Here is a 27,431-nt window from a genome sequence, read left to right as displayed (position 1 = left end):
TGTTTTCAGAGCAGTCTGAACGCAATTTCCAATTCAGTTTATTGGGTATTCTTTCCTAACTGCCATATTCTGCTGATGCAATTGAAACATTTTTTTGTGCATATTTACCTGTTAAGATCGAGAATGAAATATTTCGTCAGGACAATAAATTGTTAAAAATAAAGTAAAAAACAAAGTTTTCCCTGTAACAGGCCGTGGAGGCACACAGGGTTGTGAGACGTCGAGGCTCCCACATTTTCTAGACAATCGGCTCAAAGATGGCGGTGAGGTTGTCAGCCTTACCCGCCGGCCGCCCTTTACCCCAGGAATATTCCTGGTACTCATTTATGTTAGAGGCTAAGTCGACCCCAGGGCAACAATGCGACTGGAAGGAATGAGAAAATCCGGCTCATCGGGATTCGATCCCGCGACTTTCCTGCTTGTAGCATAGTGTCTCAACCAACTACGCTACCGGGTGCCGCCGGACAATAAATTATTTTAATGAAATATATTTTAATCACTATCAAAAATAACGTATCCCGCAACAAATTAATTTAATTACCTCCAAAACCATAAGGCATATGACAATTTTTAGTGAATATAAAGTGTCTATTTCATTTCCCTCTACAATTTTGTTCTGTGCAATTTTCACCCTAAGTATGTTCTACGTTTGTGCATAAACGCATGCAGAAGTTCGTGTAAAATGTCTGTCATCAGATATCAACTCAAATGTTGACACGTCTACAATTCTCCGATATCAGACCACGTAATTATTTGTTGATATGTCTCCTTGGACTGTGAAACATATTGAATCCAAAACGAGTAAAATGAGACTAACGTGTCAAGGCGAGCAATGAATTCGGAAAAGAAATCTGGATCGATTTCAGGCGGCGAGACAGCAGACGTTTAGGGGCAAGTATCATGTGTAATGACACAGACCTTGCATAAAAATTTATTGGGGTACTTTGGTTCCCAGGATTAACGTTGAAAATATTATTGAAGCTTTATTGAAATATTAACATGTGTACAGTATATTCTTTACTGAAATTGCCCAAAGTGTTTAGTTTATAGTTTCGTCAGTGAGTTGAGGAGGTGAGTGATTGGTTGTGCTCAAGATAGCTCTATGATTGCTAAAGTGCGAAAAGTGGTTCATGCAGGATAAATTGTATCTTCGAGCACGTTATCCACATTTAAAACGTGGGATCTAACTCACTTTTGTAGCATTTGTACAGGGAGTCTTCGTCAAATGCTCCAACCATCGTTTAACTGTTGCCTTTTTAATACATCCTTGCAAATACGAACTCTTGTGAATTTAATTTCTCTTCAAATGGACGTTACAGCTATAATCGTCGTCCAGTTGCCTTGGTAGTGTCGTGTTTTTTCTTAGTTATTTAGAATCCCGACGATGGACAAAGTCCGAAAACCCAGTATCTCTGTGTGTTATACACCATCGTCAGAACCCTATAGTATCTATCTGTCTATACTTGTGTTGGAAAAATTTGGGGACGTTCCATTTGGTGTAAAGCATATGCCGTCAGTATTGTGCGGAGGGAGATGAAGGTCAGTGTGTACATGAGGAAGTGGGACATTACAAACAATTGCCTCGGGATAGGTTGGAACGCGCAAGTAAGCTGCTAACGTCAGAGTGTACATATATTACTCATTTCAAGGACAGAGTAAGGCGCGTGTATGAAACATTTATGCACAGAGAGAGAATACCCTGGTTGCTGATGACGACCAAACGATCAGCTAGATTCAACAAAATATTCATACGGGAAGCCGACGGGATAGACATGAAAAAAGTAACAGACGCATTTTTTAGATATTTTGTTGTGAACGCGCCAAAGGAGGATATGGTTCAGTCGATCCCACAGCAGGTGGCAGTACTGTACAGTTGGGACGGCGGATTTTGGCCGGTGGATCTCTGATGCGTAGTGGTCTGACGCATGTCGGCGAGCCTAAGGTTGGTGGGCTTGCGCAGTGACACTTAGTTGCCTCAGTAAGAAGGTAGACGTTGAGCGCGTAGGATCGCTGTTATTAGTAGATACTATGTGCTTTTCCCACGTTCCAGTTGCCAGTTGCCAGTGCCAGCCTACGAATGTTCTCTCTGCAGACGAAGCAAGTTCGTAGCATAGACTCGCTCTCATGCGCTGACGGTGAAGGACACCGGCCAAAAATATCGGCAGGGTTATAGCCTTGTAACCGACGAAAAGAAAGACGTAATTTGTGATACAGCGATAGGGAACATAGGGAAGGCGTGGTTGCGACGACGTGTGTCGAAGGTAACGAAGGTTCTGAAAAGTTGTTTTGGTCTGATTTGTGTGAGTATGTGTCCAGAACAATTAAATGTTTCACGTTCACTTGCTAATTATTCTTAACATACCCCACTACATTACATGTCTTACTGTTTTAAACTGGATCCATAATAACGTGGTTACGCCCGGTTCTCAGATAATAAGAATATGGGTTTCTGGGATGTGACGCCGTGTAGTTTGGTAGATAAGTATAAACGTTACGGAGGAACCTACTGTATCCAATTTGTGTTGTCAGTAACGATGCTACAGAACTTGTGTCTGTTATGGAATGAACTGAGATTCACCGATCTTGGGCCATTCGCAACCAAGTGCATAAAAAACACGTGTACTGGTTNCCCAGACGCACTTCTCCCACCTCTAGTAAATCCCATCACTCCAATACCATAGCCACTAGCAAGCCATGTCAGGCAGCGTTTAACTGGAACTTAAGTAAAATTTATCATGTTATATTTTAGCGTCCTGTTGCACTGATTTTACTCCATGATTTATTTAAACCGTCTTGCAGTGCATACACTCATCTATCTCCTCTCACTCGCACTACATGTTTCGGCACAAAAATGCCATCTTCATGTGCTTACTCAATCTACGCCAAACTAGTTCATTGCATGCCTTGTCCTCACATTAAAATAACTAAAATATATATCTATCATGTACATTGACAAATGTCAAACGTTAAAAATATTAAAATTANTTGACATTTGTCAATGTATATGATAGATATATATTTTAGTTATTTTAATGTGAGGACAAGGCATGCAATGAACTAGTTTGGCGTGGATTGAGTAAGCACCTGAAGATGGCATTTTTGTGCCGAAAGATGTAGTGCGAGTGAGAGAAGGAGATAGATGAGTGTATGCACTGCAAGACGGTTTAAATAAATCATGGACTTAAATCAGTGCAACAGGACGCTAAAATATAACATGATAAATTTTACTTAAGTTCCAGTTAAACGCTGCCTGACATGGCTTGCTAGTGGCTATGGTATTGGAGTGATGGGATTTACTAGAGGTGGGAGAAGTGCGTCTGGGTCAGGTGACCCAGAAGGCCATGACAATTGAGGTTCAAGAGGCAAAGTTTCCGTAACGTTTATGGTCTGCTGCTTGGTTTTTGTGATGCCCACGGTAGAGGGTTGAGGTTTGATAATAATATACTTTCCTTATCAAATCGCATAATTCTGGATGAATTGTCCATATAAATAAAGAACTTGCAATGAGAACCGCGTAATTAAAAAAAAAAACCGAAATAAAATTCGTTTAAAAAGAGATGTGTCTGACTTATCAGATGGCCTACCACGGCTGACTGAGGAAAATGATGTATGGGTATTACAGGCAGTGTAGAGATAGTGATTCGAACAGGTCACCTGCACCATACGTAGGCGTGCTAACCACTTCACGGCGACCTTCCGTGATATTTGCACCGATTACTAAGCATCATCACAGTGAAGAGCAGCCATTCTGTTGCTCCGGGCCCCAGTGTTTTGATTTAAGATATAAAAATATCCGTGACTTGCCATTACGAAGTACACGGCACGAAGCCAAAATATGTTTCTGTTTGCCTAGAAATGTGCCTAAATAGATGTTGAAAGATTTAGAATTTCAAACTGTACATTTCATGGCCGTAGTTTTATTCTTATCTTGAAAGTAAATGTATTTTGCCCATTGTTCCTACGAAACCGCTTTTTGTTATTACGTACGTAATGGCGAGTGAAAATAATGTGGTAGATTTTTGACATTTCGGAGATCATTGCAGTTTGCATCAAACTTAAATAACTGCTGTAGCTGTCAAAATTTGCCAAACGCTTATTCTTAACCCTTCCAGTGCCGACTTTCTTCGTCGTCATTTGCGAAACAGCCCTCTTTGAGCTACAGCCTTCCGCAGACAATTCAACCAGATTGCATCCGGTTTTCACTTCGTTAGATTTCGCAACAATACTAATGGTTTAGGCCGAGGGCACACCAAGGAAACAGGCAACCGCAACGCAACCACGATTTCCTAGAATTGTTATCAGCATGAGTTGAACACCTGTTAGTGAATTGAGCAGCGCAAATTGAGGAAACGGCAACGCAACTCGCGAAGAGACTGAGAAACTCAACTTCCAGGCAACAGAGCAAGCCAGTCTTCTAATAATTGTGTTGTCGCCTGGTTTTCTAGCATCAGCTGTTATATTACGCGCGTCAGTGATTCGTTTGTTTGTTAAGATGGCATGAAAGGTTGACGAAGCTGCTATTTTTTTTTTCTACAGTTAATTGATCAAGAGCCAGGTATATAAATGACAACCGCCACTAGGATTATGCTAGGCGGAACAAAATAGATTTGGCTTGGAAAAGAATTTCTCATGAGACGGAGTCTAGATCCAGATTAAGTTCTTACGAAATAATATAAACCCTTCAGTTTAAATTGTCAGAGAATAATGGATGCACCCAATGTTTTCCTAATATTGTATTTAGGCATCCTGTTGCCTAAAAAATATAATTTATTTCACATGTATTTCCGTCTTGAATACAACTTACTATATAGCCACCCTTCTTCCATACTATATATTTCGGCAATATGCGGCCATCATCAGGTGTTTTCTGTCTTGCTAGAATTGTTGCACTGAATGTCAAAATTTGGTATCGCGTGTGAACGCGTTATTTGCCGATTAAAATAAATTGACCTTAATTGAGACGAATTAATTAACATCGCAATATTTTCCATATGGCCGTCCTCTCTTCTCACGCCGTCTCAGCTGGTCTCAACTGCTGTCATATTATGACAGGATCGGTGTTATTATATTTATTGCAGAAGGTAAGTGTACGAAATTGAACAATACAATCATGCATTACGTCGGACGAACTCACACTTAAGATGACGTGAGCAACTACTCAAACATAAGTTCCCTCAGTGTGCGTCTGCTAATCTGGAAACCAGTTGCCTGCCTGAAATCGGCGATTTTTTTCGGCAGTTGCGGTTTTCAGTTTCATTGGTGTGCCCTCGGCGTTACAGAGCGAAGTCGTAAGCCTTGCGTCCAGCCCCCAACCTGAAGGACCCGGTCTCTGTATTTATGTCCCCCCCATTGAGAGGGTGGTCCAGTTATGCCACCAGGCACCGGGTTCCCTTTCCCTCGCCTTCTACAAATCGCAAGGCAACGGCGGAAGTATTCTAACCCCCCTCCACACGGGGGCTCTTGTCGAAGGTTCCAGCTCCAGTTCGCTTAGTGGGGGTGGAGTCCAGCAGGGTCCACTCGGCACGGCGGCCACTGATTGGCCTATTGTACCTGCCCCGGGTGATTATGATGATGGAGAATTTGGTGGAAAGAAGATTGGCAGGGAAACCGAAGTACTCGAAGAAAACCCATCCCAGCGCCACTTTGTCCACCATAAATCCCACTTGACCAGACCCGGGATCGAACCCGTGCCGCCGCGGTGGGAAGCCAGCGACTAACCGCTTGAGCACGCAGCCACATAAGAAAAACACAGTATATACACAATTAAAACATAAGAAGAACGACTCCCATAGGGGATGAATGGCGTTACACACGAGTTTGATATACGACATGTAAGATGATAGATCTTAACAAGTTTTAATATATCAATTTTATTATTGAACAACGACGAACACACATTTTATATCATTTTATAAATGGACACTTGATGGCAGGCAGTGCAATGGTTTAACATGAATGATACACCTGAAGATGGCAGAATGATGCCGAAACATGTAGTGTGAGGTGACAAGTGAAATTCTATGCACTGAAAGACGGTAAATATATACACATTAAGGTTATCGAAGGTAAATTAAGAACTGTAGAAAGACACACGTCTCTATCGGAACCCAAATTACATGCACGTAATCTGACATGACATCACAGTGTTTTATATTTCCCATTGGATAGGGTGTATTTCATATACACAGCTATTCTGGCAATAAGTTTCCGTCTTCTGGTGTAAGTGAAGGGAGACGAACGTGTTAGTTGGGCTCGTTAGAAACGGCTAGTCTTCACCACCGAGTGTATGAAATATACCCCACAAAAGGAACAATGTTCATAATTATGTTCGTACCATGAATCAGCCATTGTTAGAAGCGTTTAGATTCTCGCTAACGTGTCATATCAACATAGTCTTTCGCGAGATTTGAGGATCTCGTGGCCATTATTGTCGTTACTGCTGTGTTCTGATGTGTGATATCGTGCAGTCTCGAAGGGCGTTACCAACGTTTGGCCCTGAAGATGGAGCAGAGCTTTCCTCGAAACGTTGGTGATGATCAACCAGACTACACAGTGTTATAACATACATATACTGCATGTATGTCTGCAGGACTGAGAGGGTTAACGTTTAATGTCTGTTGCTTGCTACAGGTCTTCCCAGCACACAAGATGGCTATTCTGGACTGGACGTGGCTATGCCTAGTTTGGACCCTACTTGTCCTGGCGGCAGGAGTGGTACTGTACTTCTGGGGTACCAGCACATACGGCCGGTTCACAAAGCAAAATATACCACACCTTAAACCGCTTCCATTCATTGGAAGTATGGCACCATATATGGGGAAGAAGTCCTTATTTGAACATTTACTGGAAAGTTACAACCAATTCAAAGGCCACCAATTTGGAATTATGTTCATGTTTCGGAGGCCAGTTGTTTACGTGAGAGATCTGGAACTTATCAAAACAATCGCTGTGAAAGATTTCGAGTACTTCACAGATCACCAAACAGATTTTTTTGAAAGCGGAGAGTCGATATGGTCGAAACTGCTCTTTATTCTCAAGGGTGAGTGAATGACATACAGGTCTTAAGGATGTCAGTAGATTATATATGTAATTTATATATAATGTAAATATATAGAAATATGGACTTACTGAATAGTCATTATGACTTCAATAATATGAATGGTCTATACAGTATACTATACTATACACAATTGTTCTTCAATGTGCATGCCCCAACAGAGGATAAAAATGATGATATGAGGGACGACTATAACATGTATTCGATAAATTCCTTAAATACCAAATGAAAAATTTTGTTAGGAGATTTCATTTCCGAAGTAAGTAGGAAAGACGATTTCAAACCAACAATTGAGAATGTGAGTTTACAGGACATTAATAAATGGAGTTAGAGTAGTAAAATTTGAGAAATTGTAAAATATTATTTTCAAAAGTACAGGGTTCCAACATCATAATATTCGTAAATTTTCTTGGACGTTTCCTGATGGAAAGACTCATATCATTGACTATATTTTGATAGATAGGAGACGGCATTCAAGTATACTTGATGTCCACTCGTTCAGTGCAGCAGATTGTGATACTGACCTCTACCTGGTGGCGGAAAAAGTTAGAGAGAAAATGGAAGTGAATAAACAAACAACGCCCAGAATTTTGTGAAGGGGCTTGATCTTAAGAAATTGCAGGAGATAGAGGGTAAAGAGCAGTAGTGTGTTAAAATCTCAAATAGGTTTGCAGCTTTTGAAAACTTAGAGTGAAATGGATATTAATAGAGCTTGGGAAAGTGCTAGAGAATATCAAAATTTGAGTGAAAGTGGGCCTAGGTTATTTTTAATTGAAGTAGCATAAGCCATGATTTGACGAAGGATGCTCAAAATTATTAGACCATAGGCAACAGGACAACAGTGGCTACAGGATCCAAGCGGAATAAATGGAGATAATCTGAACAATATAAGACATGAAGCTACGGATCATTTCAGGAATAAAAAGAGAATATCTGAAAGACAAAAGTTAATGAGCTTGTAATGAACAATAAGAACAAGAATATTAGAGAACTGTTTAGAGGAATAAATGACCTTAAGAGAGGTTCCCAATCTAGCAGTGACTTAATGAAAAGTGAGAATAGTGATTTGCTTGTACAATAAGGTTCCCACAACATTTTAAATAGTTGGAAGGACCACTTATCTCAGTTATTGAATATACATGGGGTCAGTGATTTTAGGCAAGTAGAAATACATATAGCTGAGCCAGTAGTATCTGATCTTACTCATGTGGAGGTTGAAATTGTGTTTCAAAGTTGAAGGAGTAAAAATCGACAGGTAGTGTTCAAATTTCTGTAGAAACTGTTCAAGCAAGGGGTGAAATATTATGGTTTCCATTTCATGCATCCTGTTGTGTTACAATATACAACCTTTTTATTATATCCATCACAACACAACTAATATCAAGATCAGACCATTTTCGGCCCTGCTACGTGTTTCAGCTATTGATAGCCATCGTCAGGCAAACACATGATTTACACACACATAAACACTACTGAACCACAGCAACAACAAGATCGGATACAATATTATTAAAATACATATATATATAAACACTTGATGTAAAAAATACAAAAATCAAGTTATATAAAACAAATATGATATAAAATAAGAATAAAATTCTGTTGGTGTTTTTACGAGTACATCAACGTGTCAGTCATTGGTTTGTGATTTGTTTTTTGTTTTGTTCCTACGGACAAGTTACAATATTCATACTTGCTCGTATATAAAATTATGAAATGAGGCTCATAATGTAGATGCAGTAAAGTAAGTTATAAAATTAGTCAGTGCCTCATCTTACAAAGTATTGTCCGTACTGTAGGGAATGTAAACAACAACAATTTTATATAGGAATAAGTATGAATATTCCAACTTGTCCGTGGGAACAAAACAAAAAACAAATCGCAAACCAACGACTGACACGTTGATGTACTCATAAAAACACCAAAAGAATTTTATTATTATTTTATATCATATATCTGTTTTACATAACTTGATTTTTGTATTTTTTACATCAAGCGTTTTTATATATGTATTATAATAATATTGTATCCAATTTTGTTGGTGCTGTGGTTCAGTAGTGTGTATATGTGTGTAAATCATGTGTTTGCCTGATGATGGCTATCAATATCCGAAACATGTAGCAGGGCCAAAAATGGTCTGATCTTGATATTAGTTGTGCTGTGACGGATATAATAAAAAGGTTGAAATAATATGGTCTGAGATCCATAAACTCATTAAGTCTCTTTGGTATAAAGAACAATTGCCTGAACAGTGGAATGAGTCTGNAAGTAAGTTATAAAATTAGTCAGTGCCTCATCTTACAAAGTATTGTCCGTACTGTAGGGAATGTAAACAACAACAATTTTATATAGGAATAAGTATGAATATTCCAACTTGTCCGTGGGAACAAAACAAAAAACAAATCGCAAACCAACGACTGACACGTTGATGTACTCATAAAAACACCAAAAGAATTTTATTATTATTTTATATCATATATCTGTTTTACATAACTTGATTTTTGTATTTTTTACATCAAGCGTTTTTATATATGTATTATAATAATATTGTATCCAATTTTGTTGGTGCTGTGGTTCAGTAGTGTGTATATGTGTGTAAATCATGTGTTTGCCTGATGATGGCTATCAATATCCGAAACATGTAGCAGGGCCAAAAATGGTCTGATCTTGATATTAGTTGTGCTGTGACGGATATAATAAAAAGGTTGAAATAATATGGTCTGAGATCCATAAACTCATTAAGTCTCTTTGGTATAAAGAACAATTGCCTGAACAGTGGAATGAGTCTGTTATGGTATCAATTCATAAGAAGGGTAATAAAGATTGACTGTAGTAATTATCATGGGATATCACTGCTAGCAACTTCATACACAATTGTATCCAATATTCTGCTCTCAAGTTTAAGTCCATACATAGATGATTTTATTGAGGATTGTCGTCATTGTGCGTTTTGGCGAAACAGATCAACTACTGATCATATCTTTTGCATTCATCAGATACTGGAGAAAAAATGGGAGTACAATATAAGAGTACATCAGCTATTCATTCGACTTCAAGGTAGTCTATGATTCTGTTATGAGGGAAGTCCTGTGCAGTATTCTCATAGAGTTTGGTGTACCATGAAACTAGGTAGGCTGTATAAATGTAAAGTCCATATAGGTAGATATTTATCTAATAATTTTTCTATCCAAAATGACCTAAAACAAGAAGATGCTTTATCACCACTGACTGTTAACTTTGTACTAGCTTATGCCATTAGGAAGGTCCAGGAGAATCAGGTGGGTCTGAAATTTAAATGGGATACATCAGTTGCTGGTCTATGTTGATGATATGAATCTACTGGCGGATAACATAGATACCACAAAGAAACAGATAAACTTTAATTGATGCTAGTAAGGAGGTTGGTGTCAAAGGAAACGCAGAGAAACTGAGTATCTGTTACTGTCTTATCAACTGAACGCAGGGCAAAATCTTGACATAAAAGTAGCTAATACATCCATTGAAAATGTCGTACAACTCAGATATTGTGGAACGACACTAACAAATCAAAATTTGATTAAGGAGAAATTTAAGAGGAGATTGAATTAAGGGAATGCTTGCTACCATTCAGTCCAGAACCTTTCACCTTGTCTGATGTCTAAAAACTTATAAATTAGAATACATAAAAATGTAATTTTGCCTGTGGTCCTGTATTGGTGTGAAACTTGGTCTCTGACATTAAGGGAGATATGTAGACTGAGGGTGTTTGAAAACAGGTTGATCAGGAGAATATTTGGACTGAAGAGGGATGAAGTGATGGGAGGTTGGAGAAAACTGCATAATGAGGAGCTTCATAACTTATACTCTTCACCAAGTATAATTAGAATGACCAAGTGAATGGGATGAGATGGACAGGGCATATAGCATGAATGGGGTGAAGAGGAATGCATTAAAGATCTTAGTTGAAAAGCCAGAAGGAGATAAGCTACTAGGAAAGCCAAGACATAGATGGGTGGATAATATTAAAGTGGATTGTAGGGAGATAGGATGGGGTGGCATGGACTGGATTGATCTTGCTCAGGAAAGTGACCAGTGAAGATATCTTGTGAACACGGTACTGAACCTTCAGGTTACATAAGTTGTTGGGAAATTCTGGAGTAGCTGCAATACTGTCGACTTCTCAAGAAGGGCTCATCTCCATGGAGTTAGTTTATATATATATATATGAGTACACCTTTTAATAGCTAACCTGATTTTAATTTTTATTCCAATTATAATATTTAAATAAAGAATTATATTTAAGTTTAATACATTCCATAACATAAGGGTATACATAAACAATATACCTGTAAAATGCACTTTCTGTATGTGAACACTGACCGTTGTGGAGAGCTATAGTAGATAGAAGGGTGATTGTAAAGGCTGTTTGTACCTGATGATGACCACAATAGGACAAAACGTATAGTACATGCAAACATATGGCGTGTTTATACCAGTATTTTTCAACTGAGTGAGAACAAACTTTGTGACATGGTTCGTATTTAATTAAGGACAGAGAAAACTTCATGATTCTGCAATCAATAACGATTATTTCTGTAAACAGCCACTCATAATGGATACCCAGGTAAGAAATGAACTGCTAAATATTATTTAGATTAACTTAGAGTTTTAAAGTGCTAGTAGAAGAGGTACTTAGTAGACATCATTAAGGTTAATTAGAAGTTGCTTTGAAATTGCTAAATTACACTTTAAGTAGTTTTAATAGGTGGCAGGAGCATAAGGCGCTTGGACACTTGTGTTCACATTAAGCAAGCCTCAGTCTGGAAAGTTTTCTGAACCACTGTTGTATGTGGCATAGGCCAGCGCTGGAGAGACATGCGGGCCACAGTAAGTCCTGCTTTCACATCCAGCAAGATGAAGACCATGTTTGTGTTGGTGAATGAATGCAGTGAGCAGCTGCTAGACTTCCTGGAACAGAGCTATCAACAGCCACTAGAAACCGGCTACAAAATCAAAAGAGGTAAACACATTAGCACTTTCATAATTAGTGTCAAATAAATGAAATTTAGTATGAAGAAATTTTACTGTAAACAGGCCAACGGGCCAGTTGTAATGATATACTGGCTGGCCATGCTTGTTGGACTTATGGGTTGGTGATAGATGTGTACAGACATTAATGAAATGATGACTCGCATGGGAGAGCTGCAGCAGGAAAGCCTGCTGCATGATTTCCTTGACGTGAAATTGTGCCTCTGTGGTGAAAAGAGCCTATGCAGCAGGTGTGTACTGGAGCCAGTTCACATCATCTCGGTTTAATCTAGTGCCTAAAAATTTATAAGCTAGGAAATTCCAACCATTTCTTCTATATGGCTCTTCTGACCCCATTATAGGAACACACAGACACACAACAAAAATTTATAAGCCATTTTTCTATTATTGAAAGTAAGTTGATAAATTATAAAATTTTAGAATAATAAATGATTATAATAAAGGGAAAGTTATCTCTCTTCTTAACTAATTAAACAATACACCATGAAGGAGTACAGGGGAAATATGCATCCACATTTTTTGACCTCGGGACTAGCTGGAGGTGAGTGGTCAGCTTCACGCCCCTGCCGCTTTACCCCCGGTACCCATTCGATAGAATGTAGGATGGACTCCAGAGCCGGTCTGATCGACGTGGAAAAGAGAAAATTATTGACCCTACCGGGACTTGAACTCTGACCTCTTGGTTGTCTGCTCTGTGGCCACTCGCTGTACTGACTACACTGTCCCGGCTCTTCTAAATTTTTGTAATGTAAATGTAATAATAAATGATTTGATGGACCTGAAATCTTGTCTCTGCGTTAAGAAGAATGTAGGCTACAGATGTGATATGGAGCTGGGATAGCTCAGTTGGTATAGCGACTGCCTTGTGGGCTGGATGACAGAATGATTCGGAATTTGAGTCCTGGTAGGCTCAAGAATTTTTTCAATGATGTCCAGACTGGTTATGGGGCCTTCCCAGCCTCCATTCCAGTGGGTACCAGGGACTGTTCCCCTGGGTGTAAAGCGGCCGGGGAATTAAGCTGACTACTCATCTCCAACTACTGCTGAAGTCAAGAAAATGTGGATCTATACATCAACTCCCCCATATGTCTTCATGGCGTGGTGCTTAATTAGTTGAGCACAGGGACTACTTTACCTTGCAGGGCTTATTCTGGTACATAAGAATTGGGAACAGATGAAATTCCAGACCATCTGACAACATTAAGGGGAAATACACAGACACACACAGTGACAAAATTTTAGGCCAGTTTCCATCCTTGGACCAAAGCTCATAAAAGTCAGAATTTAATATTACTGGGGTTCTATAGCAAACATAATTGCCCCACACTCTTTCTAATGACACGTCCCCATACAAGTCAGCTTCCCTGGCTACCTACTGCTCAGTGGTCTCATTATCAGGTATGCCCAGATGACCAGGTATTGAGCAGAACACAGCTGACTTTCCAGACTTATTCACATAAAGAAATTGGATGAAAAATCTCTGTAAGAACTAGGTGATCTTGTATGTGTACATGGAGAACTTGAAAGACACAAAGAAAATCAAAAAGCTGAGGTGTGTTAATTGAAAGGAAGAAATCTGTATATGGCATAGGGTTTGGCTGTGTCTACACTATTAAGGTAATGGAGGCAGTGAGATGATGCATGGTCTCTTACACCTTCCTGAACCTGGAACCCGTCAAGCTATCAGTGTACATAACCATATATTCTGGATACTCAGAAAGGAGTTCCTTGAAATATTGACGATATTAAAGTGCACCTTTCATGAAATGAGCAAATGAAAGTTGTAGGTCAGGCATGTGTTATGCCAAGGTGGAATTGTTAAAGGTCTGTTGAGAATCATACATGCCAAGTGGATATCAGTTTGCTCAAGAAGGTGGCAAAATTGATTTCTGAGGTCTAGAAGTGCTGATGTTCACGTCAGACCTTGTGTGGTAAGTGCATTGAAGAAAATGCACTCTATGAAGGGTGATGAGGCTATGTTGATAAACTAGTTGCATGCCAACAGAGGAGATTCCTTCACAGAGATGTTTGAGTTTACGTGGATTCCTCATACAGAACATTTAGATCGCTGGTGAAGAAAACTCCATTAACATGGTTAAAAAAAAATCCCAGTCTCATGAATATGATGTATGATAGACAGATTGAAATTCTGTGTCTGAAAACAGTTCAAATATGGTAAAATCAGAGCATCGCCATCTGGGCTCCGCTCCATGACCAGCCGTATAAAACTTCTAAAATTTTCAATAACTGTTCGCATTTAACTTCAAACCATCTCAAATGAGGTTCCCAAAAGGGTATGATAATAAGAGGAAATAACTTGGCAGATGGATGAAATAACAGAACACTGTTTTTAAGAAACAGATCAGATGGAGGATCTAAACTACAGTTGTGAGAAATGTACGCAGTGGGTCTTTGCTTCAGAAAAAAAAAGTCTGCTCTGCAGAGCCATTGTGATAGATGTATGTGTAAGGGTGGGCCATAGCAGTTTGGCCCTTGCACCACAATCAACACTGATCTATTGTGCTTCTGTGATAGATGGTTCATGGCTAGTTTGAGATATTTTTCAACACTTACAGTTCTAATGTATGATACTAGCATTTTGTAACAGTTCCAACTGAGCAGGTGTCTTCCCACTTCTCCACTTGAAGAAAATAAAAATATGGGTCTCAAAGAAATAAACATGGTAATGAATCTCCTGATTGCATAAAATGATGGGAATTTCATGGCTAGCTAAGTGGCTATTAGCCTCTGAAGCACTCGAAATGTTTGCTCAGCTTAATAGATTTTCTCTTCAGGACAGTTATGTTTTGTGTGCCACAGAGCTCGAGTATTCCCCTTGAAATTGGACACCAGCAAATTTTATAGTTGTTAATAGTGTGAAGGTGGTAACCCATTCTCATCCAGACAGAAATTCTGGATGTATGAAGCTGCACCTGTATTAGTGACCTTTGTGGTATTATGCCTGTGCTGAATGGTGACATTACCCTTGCCTTTAACATTATATGTTGAAAATGTTATGATACCCATAAATAGTCTGTTTAGATGGCTGGTATGGGTCAGAAATAGGTTTGTCCATAACTTTTGAAATTGTAGTACATGCATAATGAGCATGTGTATGAGCAGCCAATCCAATTATGTGACATACATTATTTGGTACAGCATGAGACTTGGTAGAACTTGTGTTCCACAGTTTGAACACTGTTACATTGGTACTACTGTACAGTCATATGTGGAGAACCTTAAAATAAACCTTGAAACACACTTAATTTCACAGCAAAATCTAAGTGTTGTGCCATGAAATAAGGTGTATTAGGAAACGTCAGATTTATGCTGTTGTTTATGTATTTTCAGATGGCGATTTGTTGGTGCTGGAAGTAAAGGAATTGTATGCCCGATACACAAATGATGTCATTGCCACAACAGCATTTGGGCTTAAAGTTGATTCCCTAAAACATCCAACAAATGAATTCTATATGATGGGGCAAGATGCCACCAGTTTTGGTGCAATCAAATGGTTAATCTTCTTGTCAATACCAAAGGTCATGAAGGTCAGGACTGTTTATCCAGAGACATGCTATGTGTATATTAACCCCTTGAAGCATTAAGTTGTTGGAAGTAATATATCAAACTCAGTTCCTTCCTCAGAGACACATAAATGCTTTGTGTGGCTAAACTGTAGACATATTTATTGGTGCAGCATGTGGTGCATATTATTTCTCCCTGCTTTAATTGGGTAAACAGTATCAGTTGCTGTCTGTCTATATCTATTTATATTTGAGTATAATATACTATGGCAGGGTAATCTTGTCCAGTTTAACGACAAGTTATTTGCAGTTTGAGACACTCAATTGGCCACAGCATTGTGTACATGTTCCACACTTGGCTTCAGCAGTTCTTCATAGATTGTTCTATTCTAGTGTCATATTGCAAGGTACAGGTACCACATATTTTTCAAAATTTCTCCATGGATGGTTCCATAATAGTGTCATAACGTGGAATAAGGTTTAGAACAATGTTGAGTTAAAGAAGAATGAATATTACATATATCTGAGAAAAATTTTCTAAGGAAAAATGTTGGACCAAGACAAATGAACAAATATGAAACGGGAAGCAGAATTTTACATAATCTGAACCTACTGATTTGCCCAACTTTCTAGTGTAACTAGGTCAAGTGGAGGTAACAAGAAATGCCTACTGAAGTTTGGTTGGATGATTTTTAGAAAGCAGTAGTTTTGAAGAAAAATAGTGACCATATATGAGGAGGTTGTGGGATGTGTAATGAATTTAACTGATATATAATGTCATCTAATGACAGGATGGTGTGTTTGCTTCTTCTGCTTATATTTTAACAGAGTTTATTTCTTTGAAGTTATTAATGCAGTGTGTGTGATTTATGATTCTCATGGCAGCGGCTTTGAACATGTCATCTGGTTGTTCACTGAGGTGATATGATGCCATGTAATATGGTAGAGATATACCAGAGTTTTGGAGAAACGTACTGCGTCCATCTTCAGGGTCAAAAATGAGCCGACATGCAACCAGAAGGCAGAAAATACTGTCAGATCATTTCTTCAAATCATTGGTAATCTCCTGTTAGAATAGATGGCTTATTATTCTAGAAGGTGGTACAATTCATAGGCATCATCATGGGAACCTCGAGTTCTGCATAGTTGGTCGTTATCAGTATTTCAGATGAACCTGATCCTTCTACTCTGGAGACAGTAGGTCCCTTTGAAGCATTGGTAAGTGTGTACCAGAAAGTGTGGTACCACTTTGTCAAGGCAGTATTGCCATAATTAATACAGGTTCTCTAATAATTGACATAAAGTTTGGCAGAAATTCAGTAGAAAAATTCTCTCCTTCTGTTCCCCAACAGGAAATGACAACGTTTTGTTAATCAACCAAAAAACAAAATCATCCATTTAATTATGACAACAAATTAATTGGTCAGTTAGAACAGTCTTAATTATATTAAAAAATTTACAACTTTAATGTTGTTGTACAAAATTACAAATAAAAATGGTACATTGTTTGACTATGATGAATGTTTTCTGTTCAGTTTTTGGGCATTAACCTCATACCAGGGAAGATCACACAATTCTTCAAGACATTGGTACTTGACACAGTTGCCACACGAGAACGAGAAGGCATCATCAGACCAGACCTGTTGCACTTGCTGATCCAGGCTAAGAAGGGAACTCTACATGAAGAGGACTCTGCAGAGGGTCAGAAGGGTGCCAAGATAAGTAAGCTGCAGCACTTTGATCTCATGTGTTCAGTTGGACAGTTCCATACTCTACTGCTTTCCAGTGATGTCATAAAAATACTTCAGAAATGCTCTTGATAGCCTTCCAGTCACACTGAGAGGACCCATCCACCTATGATCATAATTATCACCACTACTGCCACCGTTGTCATAATCATCACCATTATCCATCCTTTTGTCTATCCATCCATGGTGTTCATCCACAAATGTAACCAGCCATCCATCCATCGATCATAAATAATCATTTATGTTATCTCATACCATATTTCATAAAGTGACAAAAGATTTGAACAGTAATTGACTCATTAAAGTACTCTTATCTGTAAATATACAGTTGTTAAAAGCATTCATGAATCTCCTGTTACATGATATGTGTGCGCTCTATTGATAGTGACAGTTAATTGTATACTGTATTACAGTTTTAAGTTTTCTAGTTCATTGATGAGTCTTTGAGAGTATATGCTTGTACTCGGGACAGACATGGACTAAATGTACCTGTTTCAGTTGCCCCTCTTGTTTGATTTCTGTAGCCAGTTCCATGTGGAGTTATGTTACTTATATGTATATATTCGTATGACTAGTATACCCAGATTAATTTTATCTGCATATGTACTTTTGCTGGTGCTGCTGCTACTCTTATCTTTGTTGTCATCATCATTGTCATTGGTGATGGTGCTGTTTTTGGTGGATATACAATTTTAGCAAGTTGGAATACCTGTTTGGCTGTTATGCTACTTTCATTTATTTTATCATTTTATGTAATCATTGAGGACAAATCTGAATTGTAAATTCAGTTAGCAGCTTTCAAAACATGATACTTCTTGTCACACAATTAGATGATGAAGACATCATAGCTCAATCCCTCCAGTTCTTCTTGGCTGGATTTGACACATCTTCCACACTTATGAGCTTTGTCTCTTATCTGCTGGCCATACATCCAGATGTACAAACTCGGTTGCAGGAGGAGATTGACAAAACACTGAAAAAGCATGATGGGAAATTTACGTATGAGATGGTCCACAGCATGAAGTACCTCGACATGGTCGTGTCAGGTGAGAATATGCAATTGTTTATTCATAGAAACTAAATACTCATATATGCTTATCTCTGCTTCGTGATATTTGAGTTTATCACAGCTGTGAATATGAAAGTCACCATCTGCTGGGACATGATGCTGTGCTTTACGAAACTGCTTGGCATAATGTTCCAGAGCACAGTGATCTCCTGTTGCACTGTTTCCTTTACTCTTCAGTATTTCTGTGTATTCCATCCACAATGTTGTGATTATATCCATTAGCAAGCTTCCTGTCAGTGGATTTCAGAAATTTTTACAAGACATGTATGACAGGTGTGTTTGTGAAAACATTTGATTTTGATTTGTTCTTGCCCCCAGTAACTTATACTTTCTTTAAGTTTAGAACTGATTTTCAAAGTACTAGAAAAGATTAGTGCCTGAAATAAAGATTATCTGTAGTCTGCTGAAGCCTGAAGTTTATCCACATAATCTCATGTGTAATTAGTTTTAAGTGGGCACTACTGCTCATAATATTTGTCACTTTGTCATTATGTTGTCCGTGCAATCCAGATGCTAATCTAATGTTAGTAAGTTACTGAAAGTCATACATAAAAATACTCTATAGGAGAAACCAATTGCTAGTGTTGGCATATATTGTGGCATGTAGATCCGTTGCTAGGCAACGACTGTGAAACAAACAACACGTCAACAGTTACTGCTAGGCAACACTCGTAAATATGAAACAGTACTAGAGCCATTGATAAGCAGCGGCCCTCATGCAGCAGTGGAAGTACTATTGGAAGCGGTGTTTTCTGTGTGGTCTGCTCCAAGGCTATATCACTTGACCACCGTAGTTGAGTTCAGTTAGTGCAATGCAGTGCAGCACAGTGGAGTGAGTGATTGAGTGAGAGAGTACTGCTGCCATTCAGTCCTTTTTGAGCTGTTGCTGTTAGAAGCTGGTAGGTGGCGCATGGGGACAGTTCAGGAAACAAGAGGAAGGGTAATGTCTGCTGTTGGAAGCCGCTACCAGACAATCAATATACACAGAACAGCCTGGAAATACTTAAGTGTGTGCTGTAGTGAACTGCAGAGTGTGAATTAATGATGGCGCTATAGTTACTTGTAGTTACGTTCTGTAAGTGTTCAGTAGATCCAGTTACCAAGCCAAACCCCATTTGTAGTCACTCATACACATGACAACTGGTGTCGGAAGTGGTTGGAATGGAGACCACAGTAAGAAAGTATATCGCCACACTATGGAGATGAAACAAATTATGGTATGCCTGCTGGCTGAAATAAGAACCAACCACAAGGAAATGAGAACCAACCAAGAAATATGGACGCTAACCTAAAGGAAATGAAAGTCGGCCAGGAACTCCTGAAAGAAGAAATGTACACTGACCACAAGGAGTTGATGGTGATAATGAAAGCCGGCCAAGAAAAGATAGAGGCCACAGTGGAGGTCAGTCTGGAAAAGACATAAGTCACGGATTTGGATAGAGTCCGAGTTAGAGCATCAGGAAGTCCCTAAGGAGGAGGCTGCAGTGGAAACTGTTGGAGCACTGGAGGACAGATATGGGGACTGGCATCTAACCGTAGGGCGTCACCGACAGGTGAAGAAGCTGACACGGCGCTGATGTGTCCCGGAAGAAATTGACCACTGCCTGCAGACTGATAACTCTCCATGCCGTTCTGGCACAGTGTAAGGGACACGGTCATAAAGGAGCGAGGGTCGAGAACAGACGACGGATGGGCCCGGAATGCAACAGTGGAATGAAGAACTGGGGCGTGTAAGACTGCAGCTACATCTAGGAAAACAAGAGGACATTCGACAGTATCGTCAGGCAGACTCAAGCTGGAAGCCATGAAGCGAGCAGTCTGGATTTCCATCAGATTGCAGAAAGTGGGTGAGAGGACACTTTGGAGGGGTCAGTGCCCTCCGAAGCGAAAGAAAATATATCCAAAACTCAGTCCACGGAAAAGAACAAGAAAGAAAACATCTCCTTTCGCAGGTCACGGTAGCCAAGCGGTCTAAGGCATGGACTGTCTTCGTTCGTTCGGAAGCCAGGATCGTGGATTCGAATCCCACTCAGGGCATGGATGTTTGTGTGGGTTTTTCTGTGTTTGTCTACAGGTAGAGGTTTGCGACGAGCTGATCACTCACCCAAGGAGTCCTACCATAAGTGTAAGATCCAGTAAACCGAAGTGAAATGGAGAGTTTCATGGAGGTAGCCCTAGGCCCAAATTGGGGCTGTAGCGCCACAGGAAGGAACATCTCCTTTCACCACAATATTGCACAATGCATAAGCCTTGTTTTCAGACCCAAATCTCAATCAGAAATTCCTGCTATATTTAGTAATTGAAGAGATTTGTTTCTTTCGTGTTTGTATCAGGAATTTTCCACGTAAGTTAAATTTGAGGAAGCACAGTCACACTGAAATTATATAAACAGAAGATAGTAGGTAAAATTCAGACACATATGAAACTTAATGATGGCACTTTACATCAAGCCAAGTACTGTGTCAAAGATGATGTCCGCAACTTAGAAATCGAGAACGTGATAATGTGCTGCCTCATCAGGGCTGTCACATATTTCAGAGGGCTGTGATAAATGGGTATGGAATGATGCTGTGGTGCAGCCATTAAGAAAGCATCATTTTATGTATTCATTTTATGTTTATTAGAGATAATTTGCTTTCTCTTTATATTCACAGAGCCAAATAAAGAATTCAGTACGGGCAGACTTACACAAAACACATATTAAGGTCTTTGATTCCATACTGACAGATAGCATTCCACGTTCACAGAACCTGAGACATTAGTCAGTATGTTTAATCCATAAATGATAATGTATTTAAATTAATATTCACAGAAACACTACGCCTGTACCCACCAGCAGCAGCTGTGGGACGAGTTTGTGTTAAAAACTACACACTGAAATCTGACCCTCCACTGGAATTGCGTCCTGGAGACGACATTATGATCCCTGTCTATGGGCTGCAGCATGACCCCAACTACTTTCCTGACCCTGAGCGCTTTGATCCGGAACGATTCAGTGATGACAATAAGCACAACATCAACCCAATGACATACATACCTTTTGGATTAGGCCCAAGAAGCTGCATTGGTGAGTAATATTTATGATTAGTTCCTCACTTCTTCATTAGCATTTATATTAGTAAGAAAACGTGAAATGAGATTCAGGTCTTCTTGTTTTTCATTCAACTCAAGGATTGGATATTAATTCTGTTTTGATTTTCAGAAGTTTTATAGCTGAACTTTTCAGCTGCTGCTGGTTCTTTCAATTTTTCACTCTTCTCTGAAATTACATATGTAGGCTTATGCAAATGTTGGTTGTGTAAACACAACAATGAAGTAAATTAAACTTTAATAGAACAATTAAAATTAAAAAAAAAAATCAGTGCCTCGTTAAATTTTATTGTCTCATTCAGCCACTGCATGTTTTGATTGCATTGACATCATCAGGTAGTTTGTAAATAAATAAATATAATATATTATTATCGAAATTCCGAGTTAGAACAAAAATTGTCTTAATAAATTCTTGTGTTAAGTGATAGAATAAAAAGAAACATAAATTTTAATGATTTTCTTAGTTTGTTAAAATGGTTAGCGTAAGGTGGATGATGTATATTGTGAGGCGTGACTTAGGAAGGGTATGTAGTGTGACATGTTGCGGAATGGAGGACACCCCCTCCCTCCCCCAGCAGCGATGTGGCAGCTCTGGCTGCGGTGACGTGGCAGGTGAGTCAGCGCTGTGCCCCCTCCACCCTGCACTGCAACGTGGCACGCAACGCCGCTGTTGACACGGGCAACAGACAACAGTGAACGGAATAAAAGCTGGCTGAGCAGCAAGCGAGAGTTAGTGTGTGATCAGGAGTGACACAGTTGGAGTATAGAAGAAGTCGCGGTAAGAAGAACCGGACGTGTGTGTAATTGTGTAATTGGGAGTGTGTGATACAGGGACACTTGTATAGCTCCCGTATCGTGATTAATACATGTAGACTACTGATGACAGAGTGAATTTATTATTGCGAATAGGGTTATAAAGTGTGAAACCCCGCAACAGCGGTAACAGATTATTGCGATTAGGGTTATAAAGTGTGAAACCCCGCAGCAGTGTTATAATTAATTGTAGCTGATACTTGTAGATTGTTAAATAAACCAATTAACAATCCGAACGGCGTCTTCAGTGACTAAACACGTTACAGTATATACAGTGAAGTGACAAGAATAATGCGTAATTTATTGATAGCTTAGTATGCTTAATTTGAAGCATTGTATGTATAATAGGCTCTATGGGGATGCATAAGGTATATTTTACTACTGTACTGGTGAATGATGGTGTATGGTGGGGATGTGACTTAATATGCCAACTGTAGTCATTGGTATTGTGTCTCGTAGAAGTAATGAATCCTGGATGTATAGTTGAGTGTAAGTTGTGTGATAGTTGTTACTTGGCATGGAGATGTATTGTTGGTCTGGAACAATAAGTAGCGATATTCTGAGTTATTTTTGTTTCTGCCTATGTGATCTAGTGGTCATAGGTCCCGGGTTCGATTCCCGGCGCTACCAGATTTTCTGATAAGTAATGTATCTGGGTTTTATGCAGAAACTGCCTTCTAAAAGAAGTTATCGAAGGAAAGATAGATGGGCGGATAGAAGTGACAAGAAGACGTAAGGAGATGCTGGATGACCTTGGGGACAGAAGAGGATACTGTCATTTGAAGGAGAAAGCTCTAGATCGCATTAAATGGAGGAATTGTTTTGGAAGAGACTGTGGACCTGTCGTCTTGACAGATTACTGATGATGAGTGTGTCTGGAACGGAGTCCACTCAGGCTCAGGATAATTGAGGTGCTACTTGAATGGAAAAGTAGCATCTCCGGTCTAGAAAACTGAGATTAACGGCTGTGGTAATCCGTCGCGCTGACCACGCAACACCCTCTATCCACAAAAGTTGGCACTAACTTCGCCGATAAGCGGCGGTCGCTCGGTTGGTCGGTATACTTATCGTGCGGACTAAAAGCCACGGAGTTTAGTTTTTATTTATGATGATGGCTATTTCCTGCTGTGACATGTGCAGAATGCAGTTGGTTGTGCTGAGACTTCTGTCCAGAATACTGTAGGATGACCAACAAAGACATAAAATATGAATGCTATTCGGAAAGTAACTTCCGTTTGTTTCAGACAACTAATATAGAAATGGGAGAGAGCTCGTGCAGGAAAAGTAGCGTCAAATGATTCATTGCCTTGTAAACCATCACGTAACTGGTCCGTAGTGTAAGGTCTTGTTTCTACAGTGTGAGTTATAATGTGTTCTGCAATTGATAATCCTGCCAGCTCCGAAATTCGTGCAGTTATTCGCTTTCTTCATGCTAAGAACTTCAGTGCTGCTGAAATCAATCATGAATTACGCAAGGTTTACGGCAAAAATATAACGAGTGAAGGAACTCTATGGTACAGAATGTTCAAAGATGGGCTAACAAATGTTCATGATGAAGAGCGAATTGTTCAGCTGGCCATCTATTGTGAGTGATGATCGTATTGAAAATGTTGACCAAAAAAAGTGAGAGACAGCCCTTCACAATTTCAGAACTTTTATGTGAATATCCTCAAATTTCATGCACTTTCTCTACGTGATTATCACTAGTCTTGCGCAAGGTGTGTTCCATAAGTACTCAAGTGTGCACACAAAATGCAGAGAATGGCTTTTACTTTGATTTTTTTAGAGCGCTACCATAAAGATGGTAATGAATTTCTCAATCACATTGTATGAGTAACAGATGATTATAACTGGGTTTCATTTATAAATGTTGAAACCAAAGTGCAGTCAAAGCAGTTGATGTACACACATTCACCAAACAAGCCGAAAAAAGTTTAAATAATCGTCGTCTTCCAGAAAGCTGCCGGCAGCTGTTTTCTGTGACAGGAAAGGAATTCTGATAGTGGAATTAATGCAATGAGGGACCACAGTAATGACAGAAATGTACAGCAAAACACTAAGAAAATTCGTAGTTCCATTCAGAACAAATGGCGTTGAATTCTGACATTTGGTACAGTGGTTCTTCATGACAATGAGTGTCTGCATGCAGCTGCTTTCACTCGAGGGCCGTTGGAGCATTTCAACTGGGAGTTATTTGACCACCCTCCTTAGAGCCATGATCCCGCTCTGAGCGACCACCACCAGTTTATTTGTACCTACCTGAAGAACTGGTTGGCATCACAGCCCTTCAAGAATAACAAGGAGTTGATGGAAAGTGTCAAAACATGGCTCAACTTACAGGCGGCAGACTTCTTTGACACAAGCATACAGAAACTTATTCCCTGATACAACAGGTGCCTAAATTCTGGTGGTGACTACACTGAGAAGTAGCTTAGGTGTCTACAAATTTTTTGTAAATAATTATTTTTCCTCTGTGCTTATTTTATTAACAGCTCACTGGAGAGGCTGCTCATTGTGTTGATATTGTTGCTATGTTGTAGCGGTTTGGTCTATACTGCTTCTACAACATAGTGACAACATCAACACAGGGAACAGCCATACACATATCATCATAAGAAAATCTAATATGCATCACTCCAAATAAACAACTTGTTGCGTGACATACAGAATAACGTGCATAAGCACCGCAAGACGATAATAAGGTGAAGAGCACACAACCTGTTTAAAGAAATTTGTCGCAAAATACTTCATTTCAATATTAGTATAATTTTAATTTTTATGTTTTAATATTTAATCTCTAAGTTTTAAATTTCATTATCTGAATATTTAAAATTTTAACTGAAGGACTCACTGTATGCATTTAAAACACTCACGTGCACAATAAGGATCCTTATTGAAGAATTAGCCTTAGGTGTTTATGGATATATGGATTTTGTGTTCCAGGCAACAGATTTGCTCTCATGGAAACCAAATCATTGTTGGCACACCTGCTGTCACGTTTCAGCGTGAAAGTGATTTCTAAGACACCAATTCCTATCAAAGTAATACAGAAGGGTTTCAATGTAACTGCAGAAGGTGGTTTCTGGTTGGGTCTAGAGAAGAGGATCACTTAAACTGTGTACTATATTATGTTTGTGCATAGAAAATGTGTGCTACTTACATACAACATATACTCTAATATTTGTATCATAATATTCGTAATAGTTTGAACTTATATTTTGTATGTAACACTGAAGGATGAAGCCATACAGTGAGAAACAGAAGTAAAGTTCAGGCAGTGATTATGAAATATTTGAACAGTATTGAGAGAGAAGAAGAATAAGAAAGGAAAGAATTAGAAATGAAATTTTTAGAGAAGAAGTTATAATTAAGAATTTATTAAAAGATTTGGGAGGGAAACCATTGGAATATTTTGGCCATGTAAAAATAATGCATGGAACAAGGGTATTGAGAAGGGTATTAGAATTAAAATTTGAAAGAATGAAATGTATGTAACAATCCAGAAAGATGCGGTTTATTCAAGTACTGAAAACATCAATATGAGGGCTGGGAAAAAAAAAATTAGAAGGAAAATTGTGGTATGTAGGAAAAATTTGAGACCCTCTGTGTGTAGACTGCTACAAAATGAAAACAAATCAAGAACAACAGGAACAGGGGAGGAGAAAAAGAAATTATTTATTACTACAAAATTGATGAGAAAAATATTTTTTACCAACAGATAAGTATATTTGAGCAAGGTACATTCCCCAGGATTCAAGAGCAGATTGTAAAATTTCAGTATGAAGTTAAGATGTTGTTGATGCTCTGTGAACTGCAAAGTTATGTACAGGCCATGTGTTTAGACATGGAGAAATATGGCAAGAAATAGTGAGGCAGTGTTTGCAGCTTCATCATGGGGGTGAGGAAGGGTGAGACACTGTTAATCCACATTCTCTCTGCATTCTGAGTTAGTGGAATCACCCAAATCCATTGCCCAGTCTCTTGAGAACCACCAGGTCTAAAAACGTGGACAGAACTGTCAGATGATATACAGGAACATTATATGTGTCGAATGAAGAGATGGAGATGAAATGATAAAATTTTTCCATGTGATTGTTTAAAGAGTTCATGAGTCAGATTACATTAGTTAAGATTTTATTTTATTAAAGTATGATACAACATAGAAAGCTTGTATTGTAATCAACCAATGTTCATATCAATATCATAAAAATGTTTATATAGAATAATGCATCTCAACTAACATAGATGCTGACCCAGTGAAGGGATGACCAAAAATATCCCCACACCAGTCAGAATTGAATGTAAGGAGTGTACCAAAACATTAATACCAACGATTGTTTTTGGTGTAATTAATGTATGAATATAGAGACATACAACTCAGGGGCCATGCAGAAAAGTATTTTTAAATAGCTTGCATGTAAGTATGTAATCAAGTTGTCAGGCTACTCTCCTTTGGAGAGAAATCCTGTTGATGCCCTTATCAATTAACACACTGCTTTGCCAAGCTTCCTTGTGGCCTATGCTAATGATCAACATGAATTCCAGTACTTCTATAAATAGATTATGTTCTATTTTTAAAACAAGACAGCTGACAATAAGGAAAATATAATAAATAATTAAAAATATATATATATTTATGAAGTTATGCAAATGTATATATGAATATTACAGGTATTGTGTTTCATTGTTTGTTCAATGACAGTGTACCAGATGAAAATGTTATAGTGCTGAGTATCTGAATTAACACTAAAGTTTGTCACTTTACAGATTACAACAGCACAATTGTTGAGTTTATACAATATAATATGTTTATTATAGGTTACCATTTCTGCTTCATAATTTGGAATTTTCCAGGTTATAATCTTGTCCTGAGATCGCCTATCCTGACTGCGAGTTTTCCTGGTTATTTCAGGTTCCTTGAGGCAACTATGAAGGTAGCACTTTAATGTAGGCCACATCTGCTTTCTTTCGCATCCTTTCCAGTTCTTTATTCACTGATCATCATACCATTCAGTGCTACAGCACTATAATCTGTGCTACTGACAATGTCATTAAATGAGACACACATAAATATACTGTTGATCGACATTATGGACAGCAAA

General features: G+C 38.8%; 1 protein-coding gene across 4 annotated transcripts; it reads left to right on the top strand.

The window, feature by feature from the left end:
- Positions 1-1,802: 1,802 nt before the first annotated feature.
- Positions 1,803-27,151, top strand: LOC111869917 (cytochrome P450 9e2). Of its 4 annotated transcripts, none has more exons than XM_023861800.1 (8): positions 1,803-1,942; positions 6,631-7,039; positions 11,895-12,056; positions 15,437-15,633; positions 17,145-17,331; positions 18,182-18,403; positions 21,239-21,493; positions 25,273-27,151. In XM_023861800.1, exons 1-8 carry the CDS (start codon positions 1,907-1,909, stop codon positions 25,440-25,442), a joined length of 1,638 nt encoding a protein of 545 aa, XP_023717568.1. In that variant the 5' UTR covers positions 1,803-1,906; the 3' UTR covers positions 25,443-27,151. The 4 variants fall into 4 exon arrangements, with proteins under 4 accessions (XP_023717568.1, XP_023717565.1, XP_023717566.1 ...); XM_023861797.1 differs by having other exon boundaries at positions 1,892-1,942; positions 18,188-18,403; XM_023861798.2 differs by lacking the exon at positions 1,803-1,942 and adding an exon at positions 1,984-2,261.
- Positions 27,152-27,431: the final 280 nt, after the last annotated feature.

The sequence above is a fragment of the Cryptotermes secundus genome, unplaced genomic scaffold, assembly GCF_002891405.2.
Source record: "Cryptotermes secundus unplaced genomic scaffold, Csec_1.0 scaffold842, whole genome shotgun sequence".
In the NCBI taxonomy this organism is placed as follows: domain Eukaryota; kingdom Metazoa; phylum Arthropoda; class Insecta; order Blattodea; family Kalotermitidae; genus Cryptotermes; species Cryptotermes secundus.
This window is presented reverse-complemented; position numbering and strand designations above follow the sequence as displayed.

Coding starts and splice junctions, on each gene's coding strand:
- LOC111869917 (XM_023861800.1), top strand. CDS start 1,907: ATGCGTAGTGGTCTGACGCATGTCGGCGAGCCTAAG. Junction 7,040..11,894: donor ACTGCTCTTTATTCTCAAGG/GTGAGTGAATGA, acceptor TATGTGGCATAG/GCCAGCGCTGGAGAGACATG. Junction 15,634..17,144: donor CAATACCAAAGGTCATGAAG/GTCAGGACTGTT, acceptor TTTTCTGTTCAG/TTTTTGGGCATTAACCTCAT.